Here is a 27,300-nt window from a genome sequence, read left to right as displayed (position 1 = left end):
ATGCAATATTCTGAATGAAATCCTAGAACAGAAAAGGGACATGAGGGGAAAACTAAAGAAATGTCAATAAAGTACAGCCTTTAGTTAATAAAAATGCACGTGTCAGCACTGGTTTATCATAATTAATGTACCATACTAATGTAAACTAGTAATAGAGCAAACTGTACTGCTGCTGCTGCTAAGTCGCTTCAGTCGTGTCCGACTCTGTGCGACTCCATAGAGGGCAGCCCACCAGGCTCTGACGTCCCTGGGATTCTCCAGGCAAGAATACTGGAGTGGGTTGCCATTTCCTTCTCCAGTGCATGAAAGAGAAAAGTGAAAGTGAAGTTGCTCAGTCGTGTCCGACTCTTAGCGACCCCATGGACTGTAGCCCACCAGGCTCCTCCGTCCATGGGATTGTCCAGGCAAGAGTACTGGAGTGGGGTGCCAGTGCCTTCTCCGGCAAATTGTACTACCATCCCAATTTTTCTGAAAGTTTAACACTGTTCTAAAAATAGAATCCACTGATAAAAAATCTATTACTGTTTTTAAACATTAAAGCAAAATGCTGGAGGGGTCCTGGCTGCACTGGAGTTAGGTAACAGCCACTGCTGTGTGATCTCGCAGCTGCACTAAGCAGCAGTGAGCTACACGCTCCAACAGTGCGGACAGGGGAGAACCCTAAGGCAACGAGGTGTCAACCTCCAGATCTCACGTTTGGTTTTTTAAGAGCAGCCCTTCTTCGAGTCCTCTGGTGTTATTTTTTGTTTGTTTTGATTCCTGGACATCTTGTTCAGCTTTTTAAATTACATGTGGGATGACTATCACAAAAGTATTAAGAACCACTCAGATCTCTTTTGGTAATTTTCAGCAACCTGAAAAACCTTTAGACAGGCTCTCCTAATATCCTAACACTTTCTTAATCACTAACTCCTTGCTTCAAAGAAGAAATGAGGAGAGCAAGCCCTCTATCACCTGCTTGCGTAACAACTCTTCCTGCTTCCGCCTCTCCTCCTCTTCTCGCCTCCTCTCCTCCAGTCTCCTAAGAGCTTCTTCCTGCTGCTGCCTCTCTTCCTCTTCTCGCTGCCGCCTTAACGCGATTTCCTGCTCCCTCTGGCGTCGCAGAGCCTCTTCCTGAATTAAAGAGGGTATGTGTGAGTGTATGCATACCCTTCTGTGCAACTCAACTAATATGTTATCAATAAATTATAATTTGAAAAGAAATAGGCTATGTGCTGCTAAGATTCTGTTAACAGTAAATAAAAAAAGTATCTAAACAACATCTAGGGTAAAAAGTGTACATGTGAGCTGGGGAACAGGCATATTAAGAGTCAAAATAATTTGTACTTAAAATATTAATCGTTAAACAGCACTACATGTGTGAAGTCCACCCTGGTTTCAATGCTAGCACCATCATTTCCTGATTAACGACAGTAAGGACTCAAGCTTTGGTTTCTCTGTTGCTACCAATAGTCCCGATTTTTTTAATCAACTGAGAACCTAAGTCAGCCAGCAAAAACACCTGGTGGGTAGAGATAAGTTCTCCAGTCAGAAGTATGGAATAAAGCCACGTGTCGCAGAACATGTTCTCAAGAACTGAGGTCCTATGGATATTAAATATACAGAAAAGGGTCCCACTGTCAAAATAACTTAGGAAGAAATACTAAGCAAACAGAATGAAACAGATGCTTTTACTGTAACACTTCTTAAAGTTCTTACACACTAGTGAAGAGTGTGACTCTAAGAAATATTAGTAGTTCTAACCTCAGCATGGGCTTCCCTTATGGCTCAGCTGGTAAAGAATCCACCTGCAATGTGGCTGACCTGGGTTTGATCCATGGGTTGGGAAGATCTCCTAGAGAAAGGAAAGGCTACCCACTCCAGTATTTTGGCCTGGAGAATTCCATGGAGGACATGGATGCTTTTTGTTTTTCAGTTCTTACAGCAAAAAACAAGGAAATATGCAGTAAAGGCTAGACATGCTGGGCTGTTACAGAGTGGATTCTTCCAAATGGGATCTTTAAAAACCTGAGGAGAAAATGGTCCAAGCACATAATCAAGAATTCCCCAAAAAGAAATACAAATGGTTGTGAAACATGAAAAACATTTAGTGTCACTGGTTATAAACACTTCAAGATTTAATTATTTCTCAAATCTAACTGGTTTATAAAACCCCAGGAGATATGTGAAAGCAATCAATTCTAATGATTTACTAGAAATGACGAACACCCCTCCAATAGCTGTTAATGGATAACAGACATTTCTCCTGAAGGAATTGAGTGTCCTAACATTCTAACCCCTGTTCTGCTGAGAACTCCCCAATGCCTTAGGGAAGCCCCGTCCAGGAGAACCAGGACCTGTGAGATGACGGGAGAGCAGGTGTCCTGGAGGCCCTCCCTCTTTCCGCACCGATCCTTCAGGGAGAGTTCTCCGAGACACACCTGTTTCCTTCGAGCAAGCTCTTCTTCCTCCCGCCTTTTCCTTTCTTCCTCCTGCTGTCTCCGAAGAATTTCCTCCTGTTGTCTCCGGAGTTCTTCTTGCCTCTTTCGCTCCTCCTCTTCCCGTTTCGCCCTCATTTCTGCCTCTCTCCTCTCCTGCTCCAGCTGAGGTTACACAAGGGTACTCTTAGAAACTTGAAGCCAAACATAGGAACACTCCACATCATGACCAGTACTGTCAGGAGCTGGTCCATGCAGATGCGACCGTTCACTCAGTTAAGTGTGGTGCAACCGGGAAAGGAGAGCTCTGAGAGAGCTCCGAGCTCTGCGGTCACAGGAATCCAGGGAGTTTTACGCTCTTCTCCACTGAATGCTCTTTCCTCTACTCTCAGCCACGCCTTCGCCCCACACTACCGCTACACCACATCTCCCACCTGCAGGGAGAGAGGCTGGCCTAACAGTAACACCAGAATGCTCTTGGGTTGGCATTTCTTTGTTCATCCCTACAAAGGAATTTTCCGATTGAAGACCTAACAGTGTGTCTAACAAGGTTTCAACTGAAATGTCACAAAAGCTGCTAGTGTGATAAATTACAGAATTCTTTAAAAGTCTGAGGACCAACCACTTCACAAACTCCATCCTGTAGAGCTCCCGAGTACTGGTCAAATCCAGCCCCTCGACTCCAGTTCTACTGCCACACATGCACCTCAGGCCTTTACTTTCTCATCCACATTGCTAAGAGTCTGTCACCTGGCTTCCCATCATCCAGTTTTGCCCATGGTCCCCAGCTCAACATCTGACTCTCCCAGGCTTACATTTAACACCATCCTTCACCTCGAAAATAAATCCTAAGTCTTTAACGTGACACAGGCAAGTTACTGGCCTGCCCCATCTTCTTTAATATCGCTCATCATTTTTTCTTCAGACACACCAGCTCCAGGCTAAACCAAATTATTTAACCATTTCCTGTGCCAAGATGTTCACATATACTCCTAGCCTTTACAGGTCTTGTTTCCTTCAACTGCAGTTTAATTTTCACTTCCTTTTACTGTCAACCCCAAATCCTGCAACTGCAATAACTCCTACTATCCTTTAAGTGACACTAGCTCAGGAATCACTGTCTATTCAAGCGTCATCCAATTCCTGGTCCCCACCTCCCCTACTAGGTAGCTGGCCCACGGGCTTCCTGTGCTCCTTGTCTGTGTCAGCATCCTCCCTATCCCTGACACACATGTGCACACAGACAAGAACACAAGGTTCCATCAGCTACGTGTTCAAAGCACGAAGGAACAAGAACAGACTCAAAAACTGTTGGAACTCTGGTCTGTCAATGCATATGGAGACAGATCTTGACCACGAACTCTTTTTATATTCTGGGCACTCTAAATATACTGTCACTACCTCAGGGGATAAGAATGCACTAAATATAAAGTAGAACAAGATTCTCTGGGAGGCATGAGAATCCAGAAATCATTACAATGACACCAGGCACTGACAGGCAACCTCTTGTCAATACTTTGACTAGTATTAAAACCAAAATTCAAGATTGCTAGCTCCTCCAAAATATGCAAATGAAACACATAATGTAATGTTAACGTTGAGCTTTTTAGCTCTGTCTTGGACACTAGAGTGCAAATAAACACCACCATGAAGATTCAATGTGGGAACTCAAGCCTCAGATCAAGGGTCTAATAAGCAATGTAGTGGATATTTTCTTATGGTCTTATAATAAGCAACTATCATGAACAGTGTCATATATGACCGTGATCATTAATGTGTCAACAAACCCATATTGACTGACTTAATTTAAACTTGTTACTTTTAACTGTTTTGAGGCCTTTTGGGGGAAAAGAAGGCACAATAAGGAGCGAGTGTGAATGTGCTTATACCAGCTACATAGCTGGGAATTTAAAGGAAAAATGTGTGAGCAGCTAGAGAGATACGGATATCAATAAGCAAATGTCTATGTCCTGTAGCTGGAAAGCAGGCACTGCTATGGAAGAATGAGTTGCAGACCTTCGCAGCTTTGGCCTTCTCCATCTGCTGAAGCTGTTCAAGGGCAGGTCCTGGAGTCGTGGGGTCAAGGGGAAGATCCCATACGCTATTACCTTCCCAAACTGAAAGACAGGAAGGAATAGAAGTGAGGGATATGAGAGCTGACACATACGGCTAAATATCCAGAAGCATAAAGAAGCTGCTCTCCTGTCCCAGAGCAAGCTTCATCACAAGTGTCTGCTCTGCTTCTAAATAGACTGAATTACCAGCGGGTTCTAGTTTATAACAATACCCGTAAACATATCCAGAAGGAAAGAAAGCACCAGGCAAAACGATGAGAAAATGAGGTTAACAGCAGCCTTTTCTATTCCCCAAATTTCTGGGTACCTGCAGTGATAAGTTACACATCAATCCTTGACTCAAAAGAATAGGTCATCATTACTTACGTTTTTATTTATGCTTTTTCTCAAGTGATTAAAGACAATTTAAAAGACTTTTCTACAATGGGTTAGGACAACATTAAAAAAAAAAAAGAAAAGAGGAGGCTCAAGTTTAGGAAATCTATCTACTAAAGAATTTCCAGCAACTCCTTAACAGCTATTTTCAATCTTTTGCTGGGGCCTATTAAAAAAATCAAATTTTCTTTAAAAACCACTTTTCATTAATATTCACCACAAAGCAGGTCTCAAAACTGATTTTTTTTAAAAAAACTGAATTATGCAAGTTATTAGAATCTAAATCCTTGGAGCTATATAAAGGCCAATCTAAGTTTTACCTGTAGGCTGTGAGGGTGCTGGCTGGAGTTCCCAGATAGAACCAGTATCTGGCACTGACACAGACCTAGTTACTGAGGGAATGATGTTCTGATCAGATATTCTGCAAAAGGGAAATCAGAAAATTAACAAAATTAACCTGTTCTTGTCATTCAAGAAAACAGATAAAGAGGTATTTTCAGATTATCTGTAGGTTTTCGAGGTTACTTAGCCAAAAAACTTCACTGTTTTAACTAAAACATAACACTACCAAAACACTTAGGAAAGAAAAAAGGATAGAGGCAAAGTAATCACACTTCTGGACTCCTCAAGGTATTGGCAAATTTTGATTTCCAAAAATAATAGATATGCCTACTATCTTTAAAAAAATTCACTAAGAGTCACAGAGGCAGCATTTATCATGAAAAAGACTCAGAGACCATAAGTCAAAATGTGTGCATTTTAGTTCAGTCTTTGAAGTTTTCTGCGTACTATGTCAACTAAGTCCTTTAGCTGCTCTGAGTCCCAGTTTGCCCATCTTTAAAACTAAGACCTTAATACGATCTAATCTGCCTATCTCACAGAATGTGTTAAGGCTCAAGGGAGAAATATAAAAGGTTTTGGTTAAATTGGACAGTAAAGTGTTTAAGAGCAATGACTAACACCTTGCAGCAAATAAAACAAATACTACCCTGAATGATAATCTGAAACAGCAAGAACTTAGAAAGACTTTTAGCATAGTTTCAATGTCTTGAGACCCACTTTAATAGTTTTTAAGTCTGGAAAAGTGTAACTCTGTGTGGCACTGTTAATATCGTTCTTGAAATATTACAGGTAAAAATGAGATTAAATTTCTCAACCACAAATTTTTTTCTTGCTGAGTCCATGAGACTACACTGCTTTTCAACTGTTCTTAGTATTCTTTGGTTATTATGCAAATTTTATCCTCTTGAGTAAAAAGACCAAATAAATGCTTTATTTATTAGTTATTTTTTAAAACTATGTTCTTACACACAACACAAAGATATGCGTTTTGTGTGGGTATTTTGATACTAAACTCCACAGATTAAAATTTTCCTTCTCTCTCTTTCTTTAAAACACACACAATGTGACACATCACACAAACAAGCACTGACCTCATCTTCAGTGCCTGGAACTGTTGGAGAAGAAGTGCCAACTGCTGCTGCTGCTGGGAAGACAGCGCTGCTTTCTGCTGCTGGGCCAGAACTTGCGCGTACTGTTGTCTTCAAAATGTAAAACACAGTATAACCTGTCTATTCACATTTAGTTCACTTTACAGAGACATTACAAGACAAAATTCAGCCCCCACACCAACAAAAGAAAACCCCATTAGAAATAGCTATCAAATATATTTTTACAATACTTCACAATAGTCACACAAACAGTTCTATATATTATTCTAAAAAGAACTAAACTAATAGATGACATGCTGCTGAGTGAAAACAGAAAAAAAAAAAATTTAAAGAAATGTCAAAACTCCCTTAAGATGTTAATAACCTTTTACCAGAAAATAAAAGATTCAAACTAACAGCTATTTCCACATGAAGAATTCTTTGCAAAAATAAAATCCCACTTGTATAAAAATCGTCAAATTTATACGTTTCAGCTTGGAAAATTTTAGGTTAACGTTTTTTTCACTAGAACAGAGGTGGGCAATTTTTTCCTGTAACGGGCCAGACAGTAAATATTTTTGGTTTTTCAGGCCATTCACAACTACTCAATTCTACCTCTGTAGTGCAAAAGCAGTCATAGATAATACACAAACAAATGGGTATGACTCAGTTTCAATAAAACTCTGCTTAGGAAAACAGGTAGCCAGTCAGTCTGCCAACCTCTGCACCAGATGATAGCAAATCTTACTTCTTCCATGAAAAGGACTCACAATCTAAGTGACTCAATGCCACTACTAATAGCAGAAACTTTTACTTCTTTCCTGCCTTCTCATCTGGTTTTTCTCTGTGGCAAAAAAGCTGAGCCATCCAGAAGGCAATTAATTCTTAAAATCACTGATTCTTGCTTTATCAGCTAAATATCTTGCAAAATTATAGTTATGTGTCACTGTCACCTTCTGCAAACTTCCAATATTTAACAAACAAGCTAAGACCAAACTTAGGATGTATAGTGGCACTATGTCACCAGCTGGATGATTGAAGTATCCTATAAACTAAGTTTTCTTCTGGAAAAGGTGAAATTTGGGAGCAGATTACATCTGAAGGCCCTTTTGGCGCTGCAGTGCACCCTACCACATTACTGCTCTTACTGTATTAGGAACTGCTGATACTGCAGGTGCTGCATCTGGTACAAGGCTGTGAGTTCCTGCTGCCTGGTCAGTCGCTCCTGGTCCAGCTCTCCCTGGGAGTGAAGGGGTGGAGGAAAGAAATATCAGTAAATAAACTGAAAGAGCCTAAAAGCCATTTAGTAGTACTCCTAGACTTCTTTTTGCCCCACTTAACTATTAATAAAAAAGAAAAAAGTCAGGCACCTTTAGGAACGAAGCAGTGCCATCTAGTGGAAGAAGGTGGTGTTGGCACTGTAAGAGATTCCCTGAGGTGGGAAAGGGTTCCTATTTTAGCTGTTCTCTCTTGCCCTTGAAGCTGACATTGTTCTGTAATCCAGAGTTCATACTACAAATAAAAAATAACAACCAGGGACTTCCCTGGTGGTCCAGTGGCTAAGACTCCGCACTCCCAAGGCAGGGGACCAGGATTTGATCCCTGGTCAGGGAACTAGATCCCACGTGTCACAACTGAAGATCCTGAGTGCCACAACTAAGACTGGGCACAGACAAACAAATAATTAGGAAAAAAAAAAAAATCGTTTTCCCAATCTTAAGAGTGATTTATAAATTTGGAGATTATGTAAAAATTAGAAAAGTAGGACAAAACAGAATGGAGTAAAATTAAATGCTATGATAAGAATTTCATAGTAGCACATAACAAATAGAGGGAGCCAATGTATGTCTTCTTAAAGAGGATGAGACATTTAAAATTAAATGGAATAAAAAGAACTTTCACAACTGTTTAACTCTCTATCCAAAAATTAGAGGTGCTTCTATTGCTTTTAATACATCACGAGTTTAAAAATAAGGGGTAGTAAAAACTTTTTTAGCTTATATATCAAATAACATGGCTGGAATTTAAATTTTGGAAGACTAATAAAAGTGGGGGAAAAATGAAAGGGGAAATATAGGATAGTAGAAATAAAAGTGTAAGGGTGACATAGACTAAAATTAGACAAACATTAATGAACAGTTTATATCTTTTATCGCACATTGATTACAGTTCAGAAAAACACATTTGATGTATGACTCCTTTGAGTGAGGTTCACTTGAAATTCAACGACATTTTCTTTCTCATTTAACTATTCATGGATAAAAGCTACAGTAGGTTAATCTACAATCAACTTAAGGGCAAAGGCAATACCTGACAGGAAGCAGAGCTTCCCACGGTTTTTCCCCTTAAGTGGGTCTCACTGAGGCTCATCCCCTATAACTGGAAGTCAGGAAATGGATTAGAGCTAGCACGCCAAGTTCCAAGTGGCCGGCTCTCAGCTCTCAAACATGCAAGATAAAAATGCATCCCAATTTCTGAGTAGATGGTAAAAATACAATTTATATACAATAATATAACAATTTTTCTGGATTTACAACAGAAATGTCAGGGTAATTCCCTAGGACTCTTCATCGCTCTCCAAACTATAGGAGGTTTCAACCCATCAGTGGACAGTGCAATTAATTATTGGGTCAAGATGAACATTCACATACTGGGTGAAAAAAGAAGAAACAGAAAGAATATATGTACATGGCACCAAAGGTTTTGTGAAACTTGCTTCTGATACATCCACAAGTTAATGAATGTATGAAGTAACGATATGAAAATCTTTTTACCATCTGCTACAGTCAAAAAAATGTGATAGCCACTGTTCTCACTTATGAACTCTCTTGGCTACAGATGTTGCAAATGACTTACTCATCTTTATCTCGTAAGAACCTAACACAGCCCTGGCACAGATCCTCAATACATAATTGGTGAGTAAATTCATGGATCTTACTGTAGAAATCCAGTGTTCAGACTAAAGATTTCTGACTGTGGTCACTTAAGACTATGGCCAGCAATCAGACACTCCAACCTGGAAAACGGAAAAGTGAGGGCATCCAAAGAAACTCAACAGGAAGAGGCCCAGGAGCAGCTGCAAAAAAGAACTTCCCCTTCAAATGTCTTCAGTGTCAGCATACTAAAAAGGTTACGTTATGATCCAATTTTTAGTTAAATATCAATAACATATTTTAAAAGGGCTTCCCTGGTGGCTTAGACAGCAAAGAATCTGCCTAAAATGCAGGAGACTGGGGTTGGATCCCTGGGTTGGGAAGATCCCCTGGAGAAAGAAACGGCAACCACTCCAGTATTCAACCCACTCTGTCCATGGAGAATCCCATGGACAGAGGAGCCTCGCGGGCTACAGTCCATGGGGTTGCAAAGAGGCACATATTTTTTAAAAAGGCAAATAAATGGAGAGGAGAATGGGGATTCTAACTAGAGGCAATGAGAAACTCTAAGTCAATTGTGTTGAAGCACAATAGATAAAGGTAAAAGCTCTGAAATGAACTTGGAAAGGTAAGGAGCCAAAACATGCATGAACTGGTAGGGAGGCCAAAACAAAATATTCTTCCTTTAGCAAATGCTATACAGCTACTGGAGGATTCTATTTCTTTAGAATGAGTGTGGGTGTGTGTGTGTATGTGTGTATAATATATATATACACACACGTACATATATCTGTGTGTGTGTAGAGAGAGGAGGAGGAGGACAGGTGTGTGTCTGTTGAGAGAGAAAGAAAGGGAGAGGAAGACAGGCATAGACATCTGAGTTTTAAAAGATCATTATAGCTACATATGCAGTCTGAGTTAAGACTTTCCACTGTCATCTGATCAATTACTTTCAAGGAACTACAGTTTCTTCTTCACGAGATGTAACATCTAGAGCAAGCGCTTCTGGGTCTATTGTGTTCTGAGTGAGGCATAAGTTACTTACCATATGCGGAGGGGGAGCTGGTCCGGGAGAGAAAGGAACCCTTCCCCACATTTTCATGATATCACCAAGAGGCTGGAAGCTTTCATCACATGCTCTCTTCACCAACAAAGACATAGTGAAATAGCCCGCCTGAAACCATTCTGCCATCTCCTGATTATTGAAGGGACCTACAATAATAATAATTAAACAGAAGGGCAGTAAAAATCCTTTCAAGCTAAAAAGAAAAAAAATATTTCCTGGGTCTGATCCTCACCCAGATAGAGGTAATAACTTGTTTCAGGTGGCTCCTCATCTTAATTTATCGCGAAAAGTGGTGAACAGACTTTAAACTAATAAAATACTACAGAAACAATTTAGAAATAAGCCTTATGTATACACATCCTAATTTCTTAGCAGTGTTTTAACTATTTTAAAGAGCATAATTGTCTCCAACTCACTCAGTCTCTAAAGCTCATTTCTCAGAAAAGCATACACACTGAAGAGTATTTGTTAGACATGGTATCACACAGGCATAGAGAATATAAACATGCATGGCTGAATATGCTCTTCTCCAATTTTCATTTCCCGTCAGCTTGCTGGAAGTTAGGCAAACTATAAACAATAATTAATTAAATTAAGAAAGATGACCAATTTTTTATTACTTATCTGAGGTAAGACTAAATCAGGCCTTGGTAAGGGGAAAAAAACTAACATTTTCTGGATCTTTTACAGTAAGAAATAACCAAATGTTTTATACATAAAATTAATGAACACACTCTGATCAATAACTAGCGATTCAGGAAATATTTGCTGCTGTTGTTCAGTTGCCAAGTCGTGTCCACTCTTTGCAAGCCCATGGACTGCAGCACGTCAGGCTTCCCTGTCCTTCACTGTATCTCCCTGGGTTTGATCAAATTCATGTCCACTGAGTCAGTGATGCTATCTGTCTCATCCTCTGCTGCCCTCTTCTCCTCCTGTCCTCAATTGTTCCCAGCATCGGGGTCTTTTCCAATGAGTTGGTTCTTCACATCAGGTGGCCAAAGTATTGGAGCTTCAGCATCAGTCCTTCCAATGAAAATTCAGGATTGATTTCCTTTAGGACTGACTGGCTTCATCTCTTTGCTATCCCAGGGATCTCAAGAGTCTTCCCCAGCACCACAATTCAAAAACAGCATTCTTCAGCGCTCAGCCTTCTTTATGGTCCAACTCACACATCTGTACATGACTACTGGAAAAACCATAGTTTTGACTATATAGACCTTTGTCAGCAAACTGATGTCTCTGTTTTTTAATATGCTGTGTCGGTTTGTCTTAACTTTCCTTCCAAGGAGCAGCAACTTATAATTTCGTGGATGCAGTTACCATCCACAGTGATTTTGGAGCCCAAGAAAAGACAATCTGTCACTGCTTCCCACTTTTTCTCCTTCTATTTGCCATGAAGTGATGGGACCGATGCCATGATCTTCATTTTTTGAATGTTGAGTTTTAAGCCGGCTTTTTCACTCTCCTCTTTCACCTTCATCAAAAGGCTCTTCAGTTCCTCTTTACATTCTACCATTAGAGTGGTATCATCTGCGTATATGAGGTTATTTCTCCCAACAATCTTGATTACAACTTGCGAGTCATCCAGCCTGGCGGGGATGTACTTTGCAAAGAAGTTAAACAAACAGGGTGACAATATACAGCCTTGTTGCACTCCTCTCCAAATTTTGAACCAATCTGCTGTTCCATATAAGGTTCTAACTGTTGCTTCTTGGCTTGCATGCAGGTTTCTTAGGAGACAGGTCAGGTGGTCTGATATTCCCATCTCTTCTAAGAATTTTCCAGTTTTTTGTGATCCACACAAAGGTTTTAGCATAGTCAGTGAGCATAAGTAGATGTTTTTCTGGAATTTCCTTGCTTTCTCTATAATCCAATGAATGTTGACAATTTGATCTCTGGTTCCTCTGCCTTTTCTAAGCCCAGCTTGTACATCTGGAAGTTCTCAGTTCACGTACTGCTGAATCATAACTTGAAGAATTTTGAGTATAACCTTACTAGCATGCAAAATGAGTGCAACTGTACAGTAATTTGAGCATTCTTTGGCATTGTCTTTCTTTGGGATTGGAATGAAAACTGACATTTTCTAGTCCTGTGGCCACTGCTGAGTTTTCCAAATTTGCTGGCATATTGAATGCAGCACATTAACCATATCATCTTTTAGGATTTGAAATAGCTCAGCTGGAAATCTATCACCTCCACTAGCTTTGTTTGTAGTGATGCTTCCTAAGGCCCACTTGACTTCACACTTCAGGATGTCTAGCTCTAGGTGAGTGACCACACCATCGTGGTTATCCTGGCTATTAGGACCTTTTTGGTATGGTTCTTCTGTATATCCTTGCCACCTCTTCTTAATCTCTTCTCTGTTAGGTCCTTAACGTTTCTGTCCATTATCACGCCCATCCTTGCATGAAATGTTGCCTTGGTTGTCTTCAATCTTCTCCAAGAGATCTCTAGTCTCTCCCACTCTCCTGTTTTTCCCTGCATCTCTGCATCGCTCGCGGAAGAAGGCCTCCTTATCTCTCCCTGCTACCTCTGGAGCCCTGCATTCCGCTGGGTGTATCTTGTCATTTCTCCCTTGCTTGTCGTTTCTCTCCTTTCCTCAGTTACTTGTAAAGCTTCCTCAGACAACCATTTACCTTCCTGCATTTCTTTTTCTTTGGGATGGTTTTGGTCACTGCCTCCTGTACAATGTTATGAACCTCTGTCGTTCATAGTTCTTCTGGCATTCTGTCTACCAGGTCTAATCCCTTGAATCTATTCATCACTTGCACTGCAAAATCATAAGGGATTTAAGTCATAACTGAATGGCCTAGTGGTTTTCCCTATTTTATTCAATTTAAGCCTGAATTTTGCAATATCTGAGCCAGTCAGCTCCAGATCTTCTTTTCGCTGACTGTATACAAGCTTCTCCACCTTCGGCTGCAAAGAACATATCAATCTGATTTTGGTATTGGCCGTCTAGCAATGTCCACGTGCAGAGTTGTCTCTTGTGTTGTTGGAAAAGGGTGTTTGCTATGACCAGTGTGTTCTTTTGACATAACTGTTAGCCTTTGCCCCACTTCATTCTGTACTCAAAGACCAAACTTTCCTATTACTCCAGGTATCTCTTGACTTCCTGATTTTGCATTCCAATACCCTGTGATGAAAAGGACATCTTTTTTTTGCTGTTAGTTCTAGGAGGTCTTTTCTTGTAGGTCTTTGTAGAACCGGTCAACTTCAGCTTCTGCATCAGGGGTTGGGGCACAGATTCGGATTACTGTGATGTTGAACGGTTTGCCTTGGACATGAACCAAGATCATACTGCCGTTTTTGAAAGTGCACCCAGGCACTGAATTTCGAACTCAGGAAATATTTACCGAACACCAATCATATAGGTCCAGGCAGGAATCTACAGCAGTAAACAAACCAACCAACCCCTGGAATTTCCACATCTGTAAAGGTAGAGTAGATGTACTTTCCCCTGCTCCTGCCAAATGCAACTAAAAACCCTGGACATTAGATATAAAACAAACAAAAAAAGACTCTGTAAGGTAGAGACAAGGCAGGAGGCTGACTAGAAGCCTTTAGCAAGACTGACAAGAGATTAAAAAAGAAATGAACAAGTTATCAACTTCAAGAATGAGACTGGAGATTACCACAGAACCTGCAGTTATTAAACAGGTAACAGAACCCTTATCAAAAAGATAATACAGGAATAAGAACAGAATACTCTACACACATAAATTCAGATGATATGGACCAATTAATCAAAAAACATAAACTATCACAATTCACTGGCATCAAATAGCTAACTTAATAAACAGTCCTGTAACTATCAAGATTTTTGAATTTGTAATTTTTATATTCCAAATGGAAAATTTTACCAAATATTTAAACAATTAACACCCTGTGGCAAACATATGGATGTTTCTCAAAAGAAACTAAGAACAGAACTACCATATGACCCAGCAATTCCATCCCTGGGTATACATATCTGAAATAAAACAAAAACACTAATTCAAAAAGATATATGCATCCCAACATTTACAGCAGCATTATTTACAACTGCCAAGATACGGAAGCTACCTAAGAGTCTGTCAACAGATGAATGTATAGGGAGGGTGTGGTATACACATGTACAAAGGCATGCTCTGCCGTGTGCTAGGTGCTAAGTCGCTTTAGTCATGCTCAACTCTGTGCGACCCAATGGACTGTGGCTCGCCAGGCTCCTCTGTCCATGGGATTCTCCAGGCAAGAAAACTGAAGTGGGTTGCCATGCCCTCCTCCAGGGGATCTTCCTGACCCAGGGACTGAACCTGTGTCTCTTGCATCTACCTGCATTGGCAGGTGGGTTCTTTGCCAACAGCACCACCTGGGAAGTCCATAATGGCATGTTACTCACTCATAAAAAAAAAAAAGAATGAAATTTTGCTATTTGCAAAAACATAGATGGACTGGTAAGATCAAAGACAAACAAATACTATATAATATCACTTATATGTAGAATCTAAAAAATACAACTAATTAGTAAAAACAGCCAAAAAGAAACAGACTCATAGACACAACGAACAAATTAGTGGTTACTAGTGGGAAAAGGAGTATGTCAAGGCTGTATATTGTCACCCTGCTTATTTAACTTATATGCAGAGTACATTATGAGAAACGCTGGGCTGGAAGAAACACAAGCTGGAATCAAGATTGCCGGGAGAAATATCAATAACCTCAGATATGCAGATGACACCACCCTTATGGCAGAAAGTGAAGAAGAACTAAAGAGCCTCTTGATGAAAGGGAGAGAGGAGAGTGAAAAAGTTGGTTTAAAGCTCAACGTTCAGAAAACTAAGATCATGGCATCTGGTCCCATCATTTTATGGGAAATAGATGGGGAAACAGTGGCTGACTTTATTTTTCTGGGCTCCAAAATCACTGCTGATGGTGACTGCAGCCATGAAATTAAAAGACGCTTACTCCTTGGAAGGAAGGTTATGGCCAACCTAGATAGCATATTTAAAAGCAGAGACATTACTTTGCCAACAAAAGTCTGTCTAGTCAAGGCTATGGTTTTTCCAGTGGTCATGTATGGATGTGAGAGTTGGACAGTGAAGAAAGCTGAGCGCCACAGAATTGATGCTTTTGAACTGTGGTGTTGGAGAAGACTCTTGAGAGTCCCTTGGACTGCAAGGAGATCCAACCAGTCCATCCTAAAGGAGATCAATCCTGGGTGTTCACTGGAAGGACTGATGTTGAAGCTGAAACTCCAATACTTTGGCTACCTCATGCGAAGAGTTGACTCATTGGAAAAGACCCTAATGCTGGGTAGGATTGGGGACAGGAGGAGAAGGGGACGACAGAGGATGAGATGGTTGGATGGCATCACTGACTCGATGGACGTGGGTTTGGGTAGACTCCGGGAGTTGGTGATGGACAGAGAGGCCTGGTATGCTGCAATTCATGGGGTTGCAAAGAGTTGGATGTGACTGAACTGAACTGAACAGTGGGAAGAAGGAAGAGGGGAAGGAACAAACAAGAGTAGGAAGTTAAGAAGTACAAACTACTAAAGCAAAAACCACACACACACCAAGAATTAACACCAATTCTAAACAATATTTTCCATAAGACAGAAGGGGAGGAAATAATTGCCAGTTCATTTTATGAAGCTAGTATTATCCTGATACCAAAACCAGACGATAAGAAAAAAACCTACAAAATATTCTTTAGGAACAGAGATACAAAAATCCCAAACAATTTATCACTAAGATTCAGCAATATATAAAATGAATTACATACCATGGCCAAATAGTTTATTCCAAGGATGAAAATCTGATTCAATATTCAAAAACCAGTCAATGTAATCTACCATATTTAACTGGGTAAAAGAAAAATCACATATCATATCCAGGGATGCTGAAAAAGCATTTGACAAAACCCAATATCCAATCACGATAAAAAGATCTCAAAATAAAGGGTACTTCCTTAACCAGATAAACAGCACCCAAAAAACTCAACAGTTAACATGACCACTTAATTATTATTAAAGTTCCCCCTAAGGTAGAAAAGTAGGATAAACAAAGCAAGTATGTCTGCTCTTAGCCCTCTTACTTAACAGTATGGAATATACAGTAAAGCAACAAAAGGAAAGAGGATTACAGATATAAAATGAAAAAAAGAAAACCATCCCTATTTGCAGATGACAACAGTCTACATAGAAAATCTATGGAATCTAACAAAACAACTCCTAGCACTAATAAAAGAGCTCAGTAAGGTCACAGAATACACAAATATCTAAAATTCAATTCTACATAGTAGCAATAAACACACTGAAGTACAGCAAGATTTACAATTGCTCAAAAAATCATATACCTAGGTAAAAAATTAATAATATATGTACAGAATCCGTACTGAAAATTACACAGTGCTGATGAAAGAAATTAAAGATCTAAAAAAACTGAGAGACATACCACATTCATGGATGGGAAGACTCAACATGGTAAAGATGTCAATTTTCTTCAAAATGACAGAGGTTTAACGTAATCCCTATATGGCAACCTACTCCAGTATCCTCCCCTGGAGAATCCCATGGACAGAGGAACCTGGAGGGTTACAGTCCACAGGGTTGAAAAGACTTGGACACGACTGAAGCAACTTAGCACACACACATGCACTATTCAAATCTCAACAAGATTTCTGGTATATATAAATAGGATTAATCAAAAACTTACATGGAAAAGCAAACTAGAAAAAAGAAGCCAGGAGGAACCAGTATACCCAATTTCAGGACTCACTTTATAGCTGTGGTAATCAAGACACAGTATTGGCTGGAGGGACAAACACAAAGGTCAAATAAAGAATAAAGAAACCAGGGAATTTCTGGTGGTCCAGTGGTTAGGGCTCTGTGCTACTACTGCAGGGGCAGAGGTTCAATCCCTAGTTGGGAAACTAAGATCCCATAATCCATGCAGCATGGCCAAAAGAGAAAAAGAAAAAAGAACCCAGAAATAAACCAACACAAATAAATATGTTCAACTAAATCTTGAAGAAAGTACAAAAACAATTCAGGGGAGGAAAAGACAAACTTTTTAACAAAAGATACAGTGCAACTGGATATTCATAGGCAAAAAAAAATTAAAATCTTGACGTAAAGTCACATAACTTATATAAAAATTAACTCAAAATGGAATACCAACTTAAGTATAAAACATAAATCTATAAGTTGGGAGGGGGGAAGCGATAAAACCTTTGGGATGTGTTCAGCAAAGAGTTCTTAATTAAACCAAAGCACAATCCATAAAAGAAAAACTCTTTCAGGATTCAGATCAATCCTGAATATTCACTGGAAGGACTGATGCTGGGAAAGACCGAAGGCAGGAAGAGAAGGGGATGACAGAGGATGAGATGGTTGGATGGCATCAGCAACTCAATGGACGTGAGTTTGAGCAAGCTCTGGGAGTTGGTGATGGACAGGGAAGCCTGGCGGGCTGCAGTCCACAGGGTCGCAAAGAGTCAGACACAACTGAGTGACTGAACAACTGAATCACTATCTTAGGGAATCTGGAGGTAATGGCATACTTATCTACTTAGAGTAAAATGGAACAACTTACCTTGAATTTCTCCCTGAGGATCTTTATAATACCACTTCTGCATTGCTTCATGCATCAATGGAATTGAGACTCCCTTAGCTCTGTGTTCTTGCAGTTTTGATGCCAGTCTCTCATCATCTAGTGCACTGTCTTGGAGATAAGCCACCATTTTCTCAGCTTGCTAAGAGAAAAAATAAAAAAATGAACTGTGGAAACAAATGATCCTAAATTAATACTTGCACACATAACTGTCTGTCTCTTTTGGACTACTTGATCTGTGAGAGGCACTGTGCAAAGGACACAGCAGGCAACAATTCAGTTCATCCAATAATGCCATGAAATAGGTACTAACCTCATTTCACAAAGGGGGAAGGAAACTTTGTGAACTAAGGCAGGTTCAGAGGGATCAAGTCTTGCTTAAGGTTTCAAAATTATCAAGCAAACTCAAATGAGACTAAAACTGGAACAGATCAAAGTCCAAGCATCTTACCAACACATTTAAGAGTGCCATTAACACAGAAAATCCTAAATTATACAAACTAAATCTGTAAAAACATGTGTCAATAGATCAAAAAGCTAAATTATAACACAATTACAAATAAAATCTTTTACAAGTTTTTATTCCTTTCTGCAACACTTCCTGCCACCAACTACTGTACCCTGAAGGAAAGAGAATTTCTTCTGCAGAAAGCAAGCTATCATTTACCTTACATACAAGCAACAGTATATAAAAACGTTAGGGAACTCTAGAGACACGAATATGATGGAAGTATTTCTGTTTTCCCTGTTACACTTTAGGCGAAAAATATAGAAGACACAGTGCCTATCCACAGCTGCTTGTATTCGCCATTTCTGGCATTCCATTAATTTCCAAAAAGAAAAAAAGAAAAGAAAACAGCTCAGGGCAACCTCAGAAGAGCAAAAAATAACCTGACTTAATGACTACTACATAGCAGAAACTTAAAAGCATGAAATGATTTGAAAGACAATTACTCATACAAATAAATACTAGACATAAAAACAACTTTTTCAGTACACAAAATCTAGTGCACAGAAGTTCCATTTTTGAATATTCATTTAATGCTTTTCAATTTTCATGGCAGTTCGAGAGGAAAAAAAGAGAATTATGTGATTTGTACCTGCTCCAAGTGTTTGAGACCCTCTTCATCATCTGGCTCTGTGGAAACACTGCCCATTCCAGGAGCACCAACGCCTGGCATTTCAACTGGCCGCAGGGCAGGACTAGGATTGGGAACAGGAGATGGGAGGATGAGGAGAGGAGAGGCTGTATCTGAAGGAATCTGTGACAGGGGCTGCTGGACATCAGGAACCATTTCTAGAGAAAAAAAAATGTAGACAGATGAAAATTCTCTAAAATAGACTCTTAGAAAGAATAACTATCATCAAGTTGAGCAGCTTGCTAAATGGGCTCAACAGATTTGTGAACCATGTCATGAACACTGCTGCTACTTCTTATGGAGAAGTGTGTATTCCTCCTCAGAATGACAAAGTACCTCCACAGGGTGACAACAAATAAGATTAAAAGGTCTCCAGAAAGGGCTTCTAGAGTGCCATACTGTGTCCTTAGAGTATCTACCCAATAATTATAGGTCTACCTCTTGAAAACAAACAGAATTAGTCCAATCCCTTCTTTACATCATGTCTCTGAGTTGTAAAGACAGTAAAAAGCAATGCAAATCTCCTCAAAGACACCATATCTCAGCATGTGAAAGTGAAAGTCGCTCAGTCGTGTCCAACTCTTAATGACCTCATGGACTATATATAGTCCATGGAATTCTCCAGGCCAGAATACTGGAGTGGGTAGCCGTTCCCTTCTCCAGGGGATCTTCCCAACCCAGGGATGGAAACCAAGTCTCCCACGTTGCAGGCGGGTTCTTTACCAGCTGAGCTACAAGGGAAGCATAAAAACCTTTATTTCAGCATCAAAACCTTATTAAAAACATCTGCAATTACTCCGAATAATTACCTATTTCGACTTATAATTAACATAATTCAATACAATACATTCTGTAGGGTAACAAAAAGTTCATTGAGTCTACCTGTACAGAGCAGGAGGTTCTTCACAATAACAGTAAAGACTACAAAACAGGTTCTGTCTTGGTTCCTATTTCTAACCTCTCAGTATTCAGGCTCTTGAGGACGAAAGGGGGATGGAAGTAATTAGATACAATTGTAGTTTCCCCTTTGAAATCTTGTTTGTTCAGTTACAGCAAGCTTCTCCAAATTCCGTCTCCATGCTTTGCCAGACTTCTTAAAAGGACAGTGTGACAGCTATACAACTTTCTCTACTTCACCACCACCCACACCAGCTATAAGGTAAACTCCCAACGGCCCCAGTAAAGCTTCTCTCCCAAAGATAAGCACTCACCCAAAGTGGTCAAACACAATGGTTTTTCCTAGCGCCCATTACTTAACCTTAGTCTGACATTATCTTCCCAGTTCTAAACTGGGACGTTCTCCTTCCTTCCTCTTCCTGCACTCTTATTCTCGCCTTGCTGAGATTTTCTCTGGCTCCTCTATCTTCCCTCTGAAAACAGGGCTTATCCAGGTTCTGTTCTTATTCTCACCTTGCTGAGATTTTTCTCTGGCTCCTCTATCTTCCCTCTGAAAACAGGGCTTATCCAGGTTCTGTTCTCAGTCCGCCTCCTCTCACCCCTAACAGTGTATGGAATCTTTTAAATGTTCATTCGCTCTGTGGCCCAGAACTCTTCCCACTGAGCTACAGTCCCCTCACTCTCAACTGCTCTCTGGCCATCTCTATCTAATTTCTCACCAACACCTCAGACTCCATGTTCATAACCTGAATTTGTTCTCTCCCCTCCCAAATGTGCTCCTCAAAACTTCCACTCATTTTCTATTAGTTCAGTTCAGTCGCTCAGTCGTATCCGACTCTTTGCGACCCCATGAATTGTAGCACGCCAGGCCTCTCTGTCCATCACCAACTCCCGGAGTCTACCCAAACCCATGTCCATCGAGTCGGTGATGCCATCCAACCATCTCATCCTCTGTCGTCCCCTTCTCCTCCCGCCCCCAATCCTACCCAGCATTAGGGTCTTTTCCAATGAGTCAACCCTTCGCATGAGGTGGCCAAAGTATTGGAGTTTCAGCTTCAACATCAGACCTTCCAATTTTCTATTAAGGATACTCTAAATCCCCTCACACACCTCATTCATCTTTGACTCTTTCTTCTTCCTTGCCCTAATAAACAACAAGCAGTAACTATGTCCTGTCAATTTTTACTTTGAAATCTCATCTGCCACTACCTCCCTTTACATGTGCACTGCTCAGGACACCAACAGGTCACAGAGCAGCCCATCTGTCAACACAATCTACCCTTCACACACAGCTTTGAAATATATGATCCAACCATGTTTCCCACCAGCCTCCTTTTCACATCTCATACTTCATCTAAATAAAAACAGAAGCTGATTTCCTGCCCATGCTTGGATCAGTCCCATTTCCTCACTGCAACCTACTACTGGAATGTCCTCTCCTAATTCATCCTGCTATACCTAACTCCAAATTCTACCTATTATTTTAAGACAAGTTCAAAGACACTTGCTTCCTGATCATTCCAGGAGTGTGCCAATCATGAATTCGTATCATTTTTTTGTCCTAGGTTACTGATATACACATGCTTTATTTCCCCATAAGTTGTTAAGTCCAGAGTTTCAATCCTCAGTGCACATCTATGCAGCTTTCCCAAAAGATATGTGTCTAGACTCCACCCTAAAACCTCCTAGAATAAGGCCCTAGATGTGTACATTTAAAAGTATGAACCACGAATAATTTGGGGGCACAGCATAGCTCAAAAATTACTACTAAAAATGAAAGAGGTCTCAAAATGTACAAGTCCCATGGTACCTGATACATACAGTAGAGATTCAAATACTTGCTGAATTCATTCATTTAGCTCTGTTACAAACATAAAAAAAACGGAAGGAAAAAAAAAAATCCTTGGTTCAAGCTCTCAAAGTAGTATTTACTGGGCAAGAAAAAGAACAAACAGTTCTTCATAATGTTGTTTTTTAGAAACAGTGCTGGCTGTGTAAGGAGAAGACACCTAACCTAGCTTGGGACCTTGGGGTGGGAGAGTTTCAGGCACAGAAAACAGCATATGCTAAGGCACAAAGGCAAGAGAACAAGGCACATTTCAGGACCTAATAGGTTGTGAAGCTGACAAATAGAGTACAAAGTATAAAGAGTTTAGTGCTGAAACCACAGAAGCAGGGAAGATGCTAGATCACGCAAGGTTCTCATAGGCCAAGTTAATAGGCATGAATCTTCATGGTGAAAGTGAAAGTTGCTCAATCGTGTCCAACCCTTTGCAACCCATAGTCCATGGAATTCTCCAGTCCAGAATACTGGAGTGGGTAGGCTTTCCCTTCTCCAGAGGATTTCTCAACCCAGGGATCAAACCCAGGTGTCCCTCATTGCAGGTAGATTCTTTATCAGCTGAGCCACAAGGGAAGCCCAAGAATAATGGAGTGGGTAGCCTATCCTATCTCCAGCGGATCTTCCCGACACAGGAATCGAACCAGGGTCTCCTGCCTTGCAGGCGGATTCTTTACCAACTGAGCTATCACGGAAGCCCTAATTTTCATTGTGAATAAATCAATTTACCTTTCAATATCAGGCATTACACTGCCATTTTTTAGTACATACAAGAAGAAACATGGAAATGAACATTAATACTGCCTATTAAGGTGTGTGAGCAACTTAAAATCAATACAGTAACACTGGAAAAGGAGATATACTTTAAGCTTATTTTCTAGCAAAGGTGATGGTCTTCCACAGAGTTCCCTTGGCCTCTTTGAAACAGTGGCATTATGGTCTGTCATCTGGACACATACACAGCCATTACATAAAAGGAATCTGATACAAGAATCAAACTACTGTAGAGGATCCCAAATCCAGTTTGCTTAACTGATACCAGGGTGGCTGTACCCCTAGGAAGTGATAGTACCTTGCTGCTTCTAATTCTGTTTTGATGAATTCTGGGATAGATACACAGGGGAAGCAGTGTTTGAGTAGGGTGACTGGTAAAATGGGCTTCTCCTATGCCTCAGTGGTAAAGAATCTGCCTGCAAAGCAGGAGACACAGGAGATTCCGGTTTGATCCCTGGGTCAGGAAGATCCCTGGGAGTACGGCATGACCACTCACTCCAGTATTCTTGCCTGAGAATCCCATGGACAAAGGAGCCTGGCAGGCTATAGTCCATAGGGTCTCATCGAGTTGGACACAACTGAAGTGACTGAGCACGCGCACACACACAGGTAAAATAACCTATTCCAATAATTCACCACTAGAAGCAGTTCAAAGAGGCATAAAAGACGCCTATCGTATCATTTAATCACCGGTCCCAGCAAAATCCAAGTCTGGCTTGCTGACTCTCATAAATACATACCATCCCCCCTGCTGGATACTTTGGTTGATAGACTATTTTCTGTCCGACTCTCTTCTTCAGCTTTTTCCATTTGCTCAGTTTTGGATTCCTCTTTCCTCTCAAACTGTGGTGCTTCCTGAGGTTGGTCTGAAGGAGAACCTGGTCTAGCAGATGAAGAGGAGGTCTGGGGTGTTTCCTCACTAGCTTCTGCAATAGGAAGCAATCTTAAATTAACAACTTAGGAAACTTAGTTTGATTAAAAATAAAGGGCAAAATGAGCCTTACCAACTCCTACTCTGTCTGTCTTCTCTGCCTCCTTCTTATTTGTCTTATCGGGCTCTTTGGCTTCTTCATTATGGCTGCCCTCAGAGTCGGAGCACTCTTCCCCTTCTTCTACAGGCCGGAAGTCCATCTCCTGCTCTTCTGGAATAGGTTCTTTCTGTACTTTCTGTAGGGAGAAAATAAAGCCAAAGATGAAAAGCCTATTTGGATTTGCAAGAAGGTCAGTACTGTGATAACACTTAAAACAAACTTCTTACCTTCAGAGAGAGGAACGCTCCAGATGAGTCAAATGTGCCCATTTCCTCTTCAGCGTCCTCCAAGCACCATTCAGGCAAGCTATCCCTGTCATCATCTATGCTTCCACTGCCGGAGCGCACCCTTCGGTAACCCCGTTCATCATCCCGATCTCGAAAATCAAACTCAAACCTTCGCCGTCGTTCCATGTGTTCCCGCCAGCCTGCAGAACGAGGGCCATCTGGGATGAGGAGGAGGACACAAACCTTAGAGAAGTTTTATGACAGTATTCGAAAGAGAAAATCATGGACAGGAAACAAAGGAGAAAATTACAACTAATAGCTAATGCAAATGGATTGACCTATAAAGAGAAAAGTAGGAAATGAAGAAAACAAAACAAAGCTCAAAGTTCACTATTATATTCTATGTACCGTCACTAAGTGACAACAGTAGTTATCTTCACAAACTACCGTCACAACATACTCTAAAGCTTTTAAAGAAAAACTTAAAAGAAACCACTTTCAAAGGACAGTTCTTCAAAATTAAGGCTGGTTCGATTCCTGATCAGGAAGATCTGCTAGAGAAGGGATAGGCTACCCACTCCAGTATCCTTGGGCTTCCCTTGTGGCTCAACTGGTGAAGAATCTGCCTGCAATGTGGGAGACCTGGGTTCGATCCCTGGGTTGGGAAGATCCCCTGGAGAAGGGAAAGGCTACCCACTCCAGTACTCTGGGCTGGAGAATTCCATGGACTATCCATGGACTCGCAAAGAGTCGGACACGACTCAGTGACTTTCACTTTCACTTCACTTCTTCAAAATATCTATTTTTAATAAGCTCTAGAACTGAATGTCTGACTGAAATGTTGATCAGTCACTCATGTGGCCCACTGCTAGCCCACTTAGGCACTGGATATCCTTCCATCCTGAGTCCATGCCCTCCCTTTGGCAAGTCTTAAAGCATTTTCTTTCTTCCGATGAAAATATCATTCTTTATGGATAAGACCAGCCCCCTTGATAATATAACAATATCCGTGACATGATGCTATTATGTCAATTCCTAATACCATGTACACCTACTAGTGTCAGGATCCCATTGGTAATTCTGATTCCTCCCCACTTCCCAAAACAGTCATGAAATTATAGCACTGACATGTCCTATCTGGCCCACTATCCCAATTATATAGTTTATGAAACAAAACCTCTGACAGCAGAAGTAACCTGCGTAACAAAAGAATTGGAATCCAATCCTGCATCCTCTACTGCTTTTTCCACAGTAACAAGCTTGCTTTCCTTTCCCTTTTCTCTCATCTCTGAACTCTCTCTAGGGAGTTTTAATTTCCATGGAATACCCCCAGGGACATTCCTAAATCCACCCTTGCATATTACTTAGAACATTTACTTTCCAACAGGAAACAACTGCCCAAGAAGAAAAGATCTAAGTTAAAAAAAAAAACAAAACAAGTGAGAGGGGGGAGTCCTCTTGTTAATACTGACAAATCTGAGTCTAAGAGAGTCTTAAAAAGAGATCCAAGTTTTATCCTATTATGATTTTATATCCTTGACTGCTTTCTCTGAGGGAGATACACACACACACACACAAAAAAAGAGGTCAAAGTTAAATGTTACTGTACTCTTGAGGCCCAGTTTGCTAAAACCTGTGATCTAAAAATCAAACTGAAAACCAAAGGGCAAAATGTTAAAACATCAAATACAGGTAGCATCTTATAAGCCTCTTAAAGTGGAAGTGTGAAAGTGTTACTCACTCAGGCATGTCTGACTCTTTGTGACCCCATGGACTGTAGCCCACCAGGCCCCTCTGTTCATTGAATTCTCCAGGCAAGAATACTGGAGTGGGTTGCCATTTCCTTCTCCAGGGGATTTTCTGCACCCAGGGATTGAACCCAGGTCTCCTGCACTGCAGGCAGATTCTTTTTTCCACTGTCTGAGCCACCAGGGAAATTCCACAAGTCACTTACAAAAAGGGAAGAGAACTTTATTCTCCCACTTCCCACATTTTACTTACAACAACAAAACACAATTTACTGCCTCCTATGAAAATGAAGGATTTTTATAACCAGACTGTCTAAATGTAAACCTAGAGCCATTATCCCAAAGAAGTATTCATGATCAAAAGCTGAATTCCAGAGTGCTCTGTCTGTTGCTCTCATTTCTAAGTCTGCACTGCGATAGGAATCTATCCTTCTAGGCATGCGGCTCATGTTTCCCTCTAAGTTTCCTATGTTCACCTCCCAGAGCGGGTGCTCTGCTGTCCTTAATGCTCCCAACTCCATATGTACCCAGCTGTGAGATGTACTTTAATAAAACTAAACCCTATAATTGTTTTGTTGTCTTAAATAGTTAATAAAATTTTATTCATGAAACTAATGGCACATCTACAGCTTATTAAGACTTGCTTTATAGACCTTAAATCTGAACTAAATTAAGATACTATTTTCAAGTCAAAACCTCTTTATTTAAAATTTTAATCAAATTAATAAAAGATTAACTAAAATGTTAAGATAGTAACTAATAACTGACATAATCAGACTTGCTTTTAATATGCTGGGTTAAAAAAGTAGATTTTTTTTAATGCATATTTACACTGTTCAGCCCCTTTGTATCTTTATGTCCCACAAACTGTCATTTGAATATATGGATTAAAAAAAACTGGAAAATTGCCAAGTTGATGACAAAACTGACATGAAAGTCAAAATTTCACCAGAAAGAAAGATTTACAAAAGAACAGGGGGACAAAAAAAGAGACAATATATATCCAAAATTTAAGCTCTTGGGTGAGGTGATAAGTGGCAGAATATAACACTAATGTTTTACTTTTAACTCACTTTAATAGAATGAACATTAGACGTTCGGGCTCAGAAACACTCACTGTTCATCTTCCAAAACATTCACCTTGATTGTTTTTGATCAGCTGGAATTTTCTTCTCCCTCAGCCCAGATCCCGTCCATTCTTTCACTGAATGCTTGTTGGGAACATAGTCTAAAGCCCCTCTGCTTACAGGCAAGTTCAGCACAAAATCCCATAATGCCCTGAAGAGAACTGTAAGATCTGGTTGCCCAGGACACAGACTGATAAGAACTGCCTAGATAACTGTGATGCAAACAATGCCCACTAATGACAGAAATCTCTCCGGAGAAGCAGCCAGTGAGAAGTTGACGTACAAGGATTATGACTCTATCCAATGATTAACTTCACTAAGTTTCCACCTATCCACAACTCCATAAAGGACCCTAAAGGCCAGTTATAACGTTTATTCAGGCCAATGATTTGTTAATAACTTGATTTTTTTAAGTAAATGAAAACAGTTTACATTATTATCAGTTCAGTTCAGTCACTCAGTCATGTCCAACTCTTTGCGACCGCATGGACTGCAGCATGCCAAGCTTCCCTGTCCATCACCAACTCCTGGAGCTTACTAAGACTCACGTCCATTGAGTCGGGTGATGCCATCCAACCATCTCATCCTCTGTCGTCCCCTTCTCCTCCTGCCTTCAATCTTTCCCAGCATTACATTATTATATCTTCCTCTATTAAAGTAAGCTTTCTTGGTATTCAGTCAGTACA

The 27,300-nt window shown here is 40.4% G+C and overlaps 1 protein-coding gene across 50 annotated transcripts in view; it reads right to left on the bottom strand.

Moving 5' to 3' along the window:
- The window catches only part of GIGYF2 (GRB10 interacting GYF protein 2), a 137,317-nt gene that overhangs the window by 31,495 nt on the left and 78,522 nt on the right, over nt 1-27,300 (bottom strand). For 30 of the 50 annotated variants that reach the window (XR_014053869.1, XR_014053878.1, XR_014053872.1 and 27 more), the window contains 12 exons: nt 23,740-23,957; nt 23,486-23,648; nt 23,222-23,407; nt 18,932-19,128; nt 17,814-17,973; nt 10,216-10,382; nt 7,446-7,537; nt 6,301-6,408; nt 5,188-5,288; nt 4,434-4,534; nt 2,421-2,582; nt 955-1,113 (listed from right to left, as the gene is read on the bottom strand). Coding sequence is in view for 36 of the 50 variants with exons in the window: in XM_081490971.1 (XP_081347097.1) it covers nt 955-1,113; nt 2,421-2,582; nt 4,434-4,534; nt 5,188-5,288; nt 6,301-6,408; nt 7,446-7,537; nt 10,216-10,382; nt 17,814-17,973; nt 18,932-19,128; nt 23,222-23,407; nt 23,486-23,648; nt 23,740-23,957 (1,814 nt within the window). In the remaining 14 variants the exon portion in view is untranslated. Of the gene's footprint in view, nt 1-954; nt 1,114-2,420; nt 2,583-4,433; nt 4,535-5,187; nt 5,289-6,300; nt 6,409-7,445; nt 7,538-10,215; nt 10,383-17,813; nt 17,974-18,931; nt 19,129-23,221; nt 23,408-23,485; nt 23,649-23,739; nt 23,958-26,560; nt 26,757-27,300 lie in introns of those variants that run through there. The other 20 variants (XR_014053874.1, XR_014053882.1, XM_081490996.1 and 17 more) reach the window with 7 other exon arrangements.

Source organism: Giraffa tippelskirchi, chromosome 5, assembly GCF_054371585.1.
Source record: "Giraffa tippelskirchi isolate mGirTip1 chromosome 5, T2T-mGirTip1v1.2.pri, whole genome shotgun sequence".
In the NCBI taxonomy this organism is placed as follows: Eukaryota; Metazoa; Chordata; class Mammalia; order Artiodactyla; family Giraffidae; genus Giraffa; species Giraffa tippelskirchi.
Note: the sequence above shows the minus strand (reverse complement) of the source record. Positions and strands in the feature narration are given on the sequence as shown.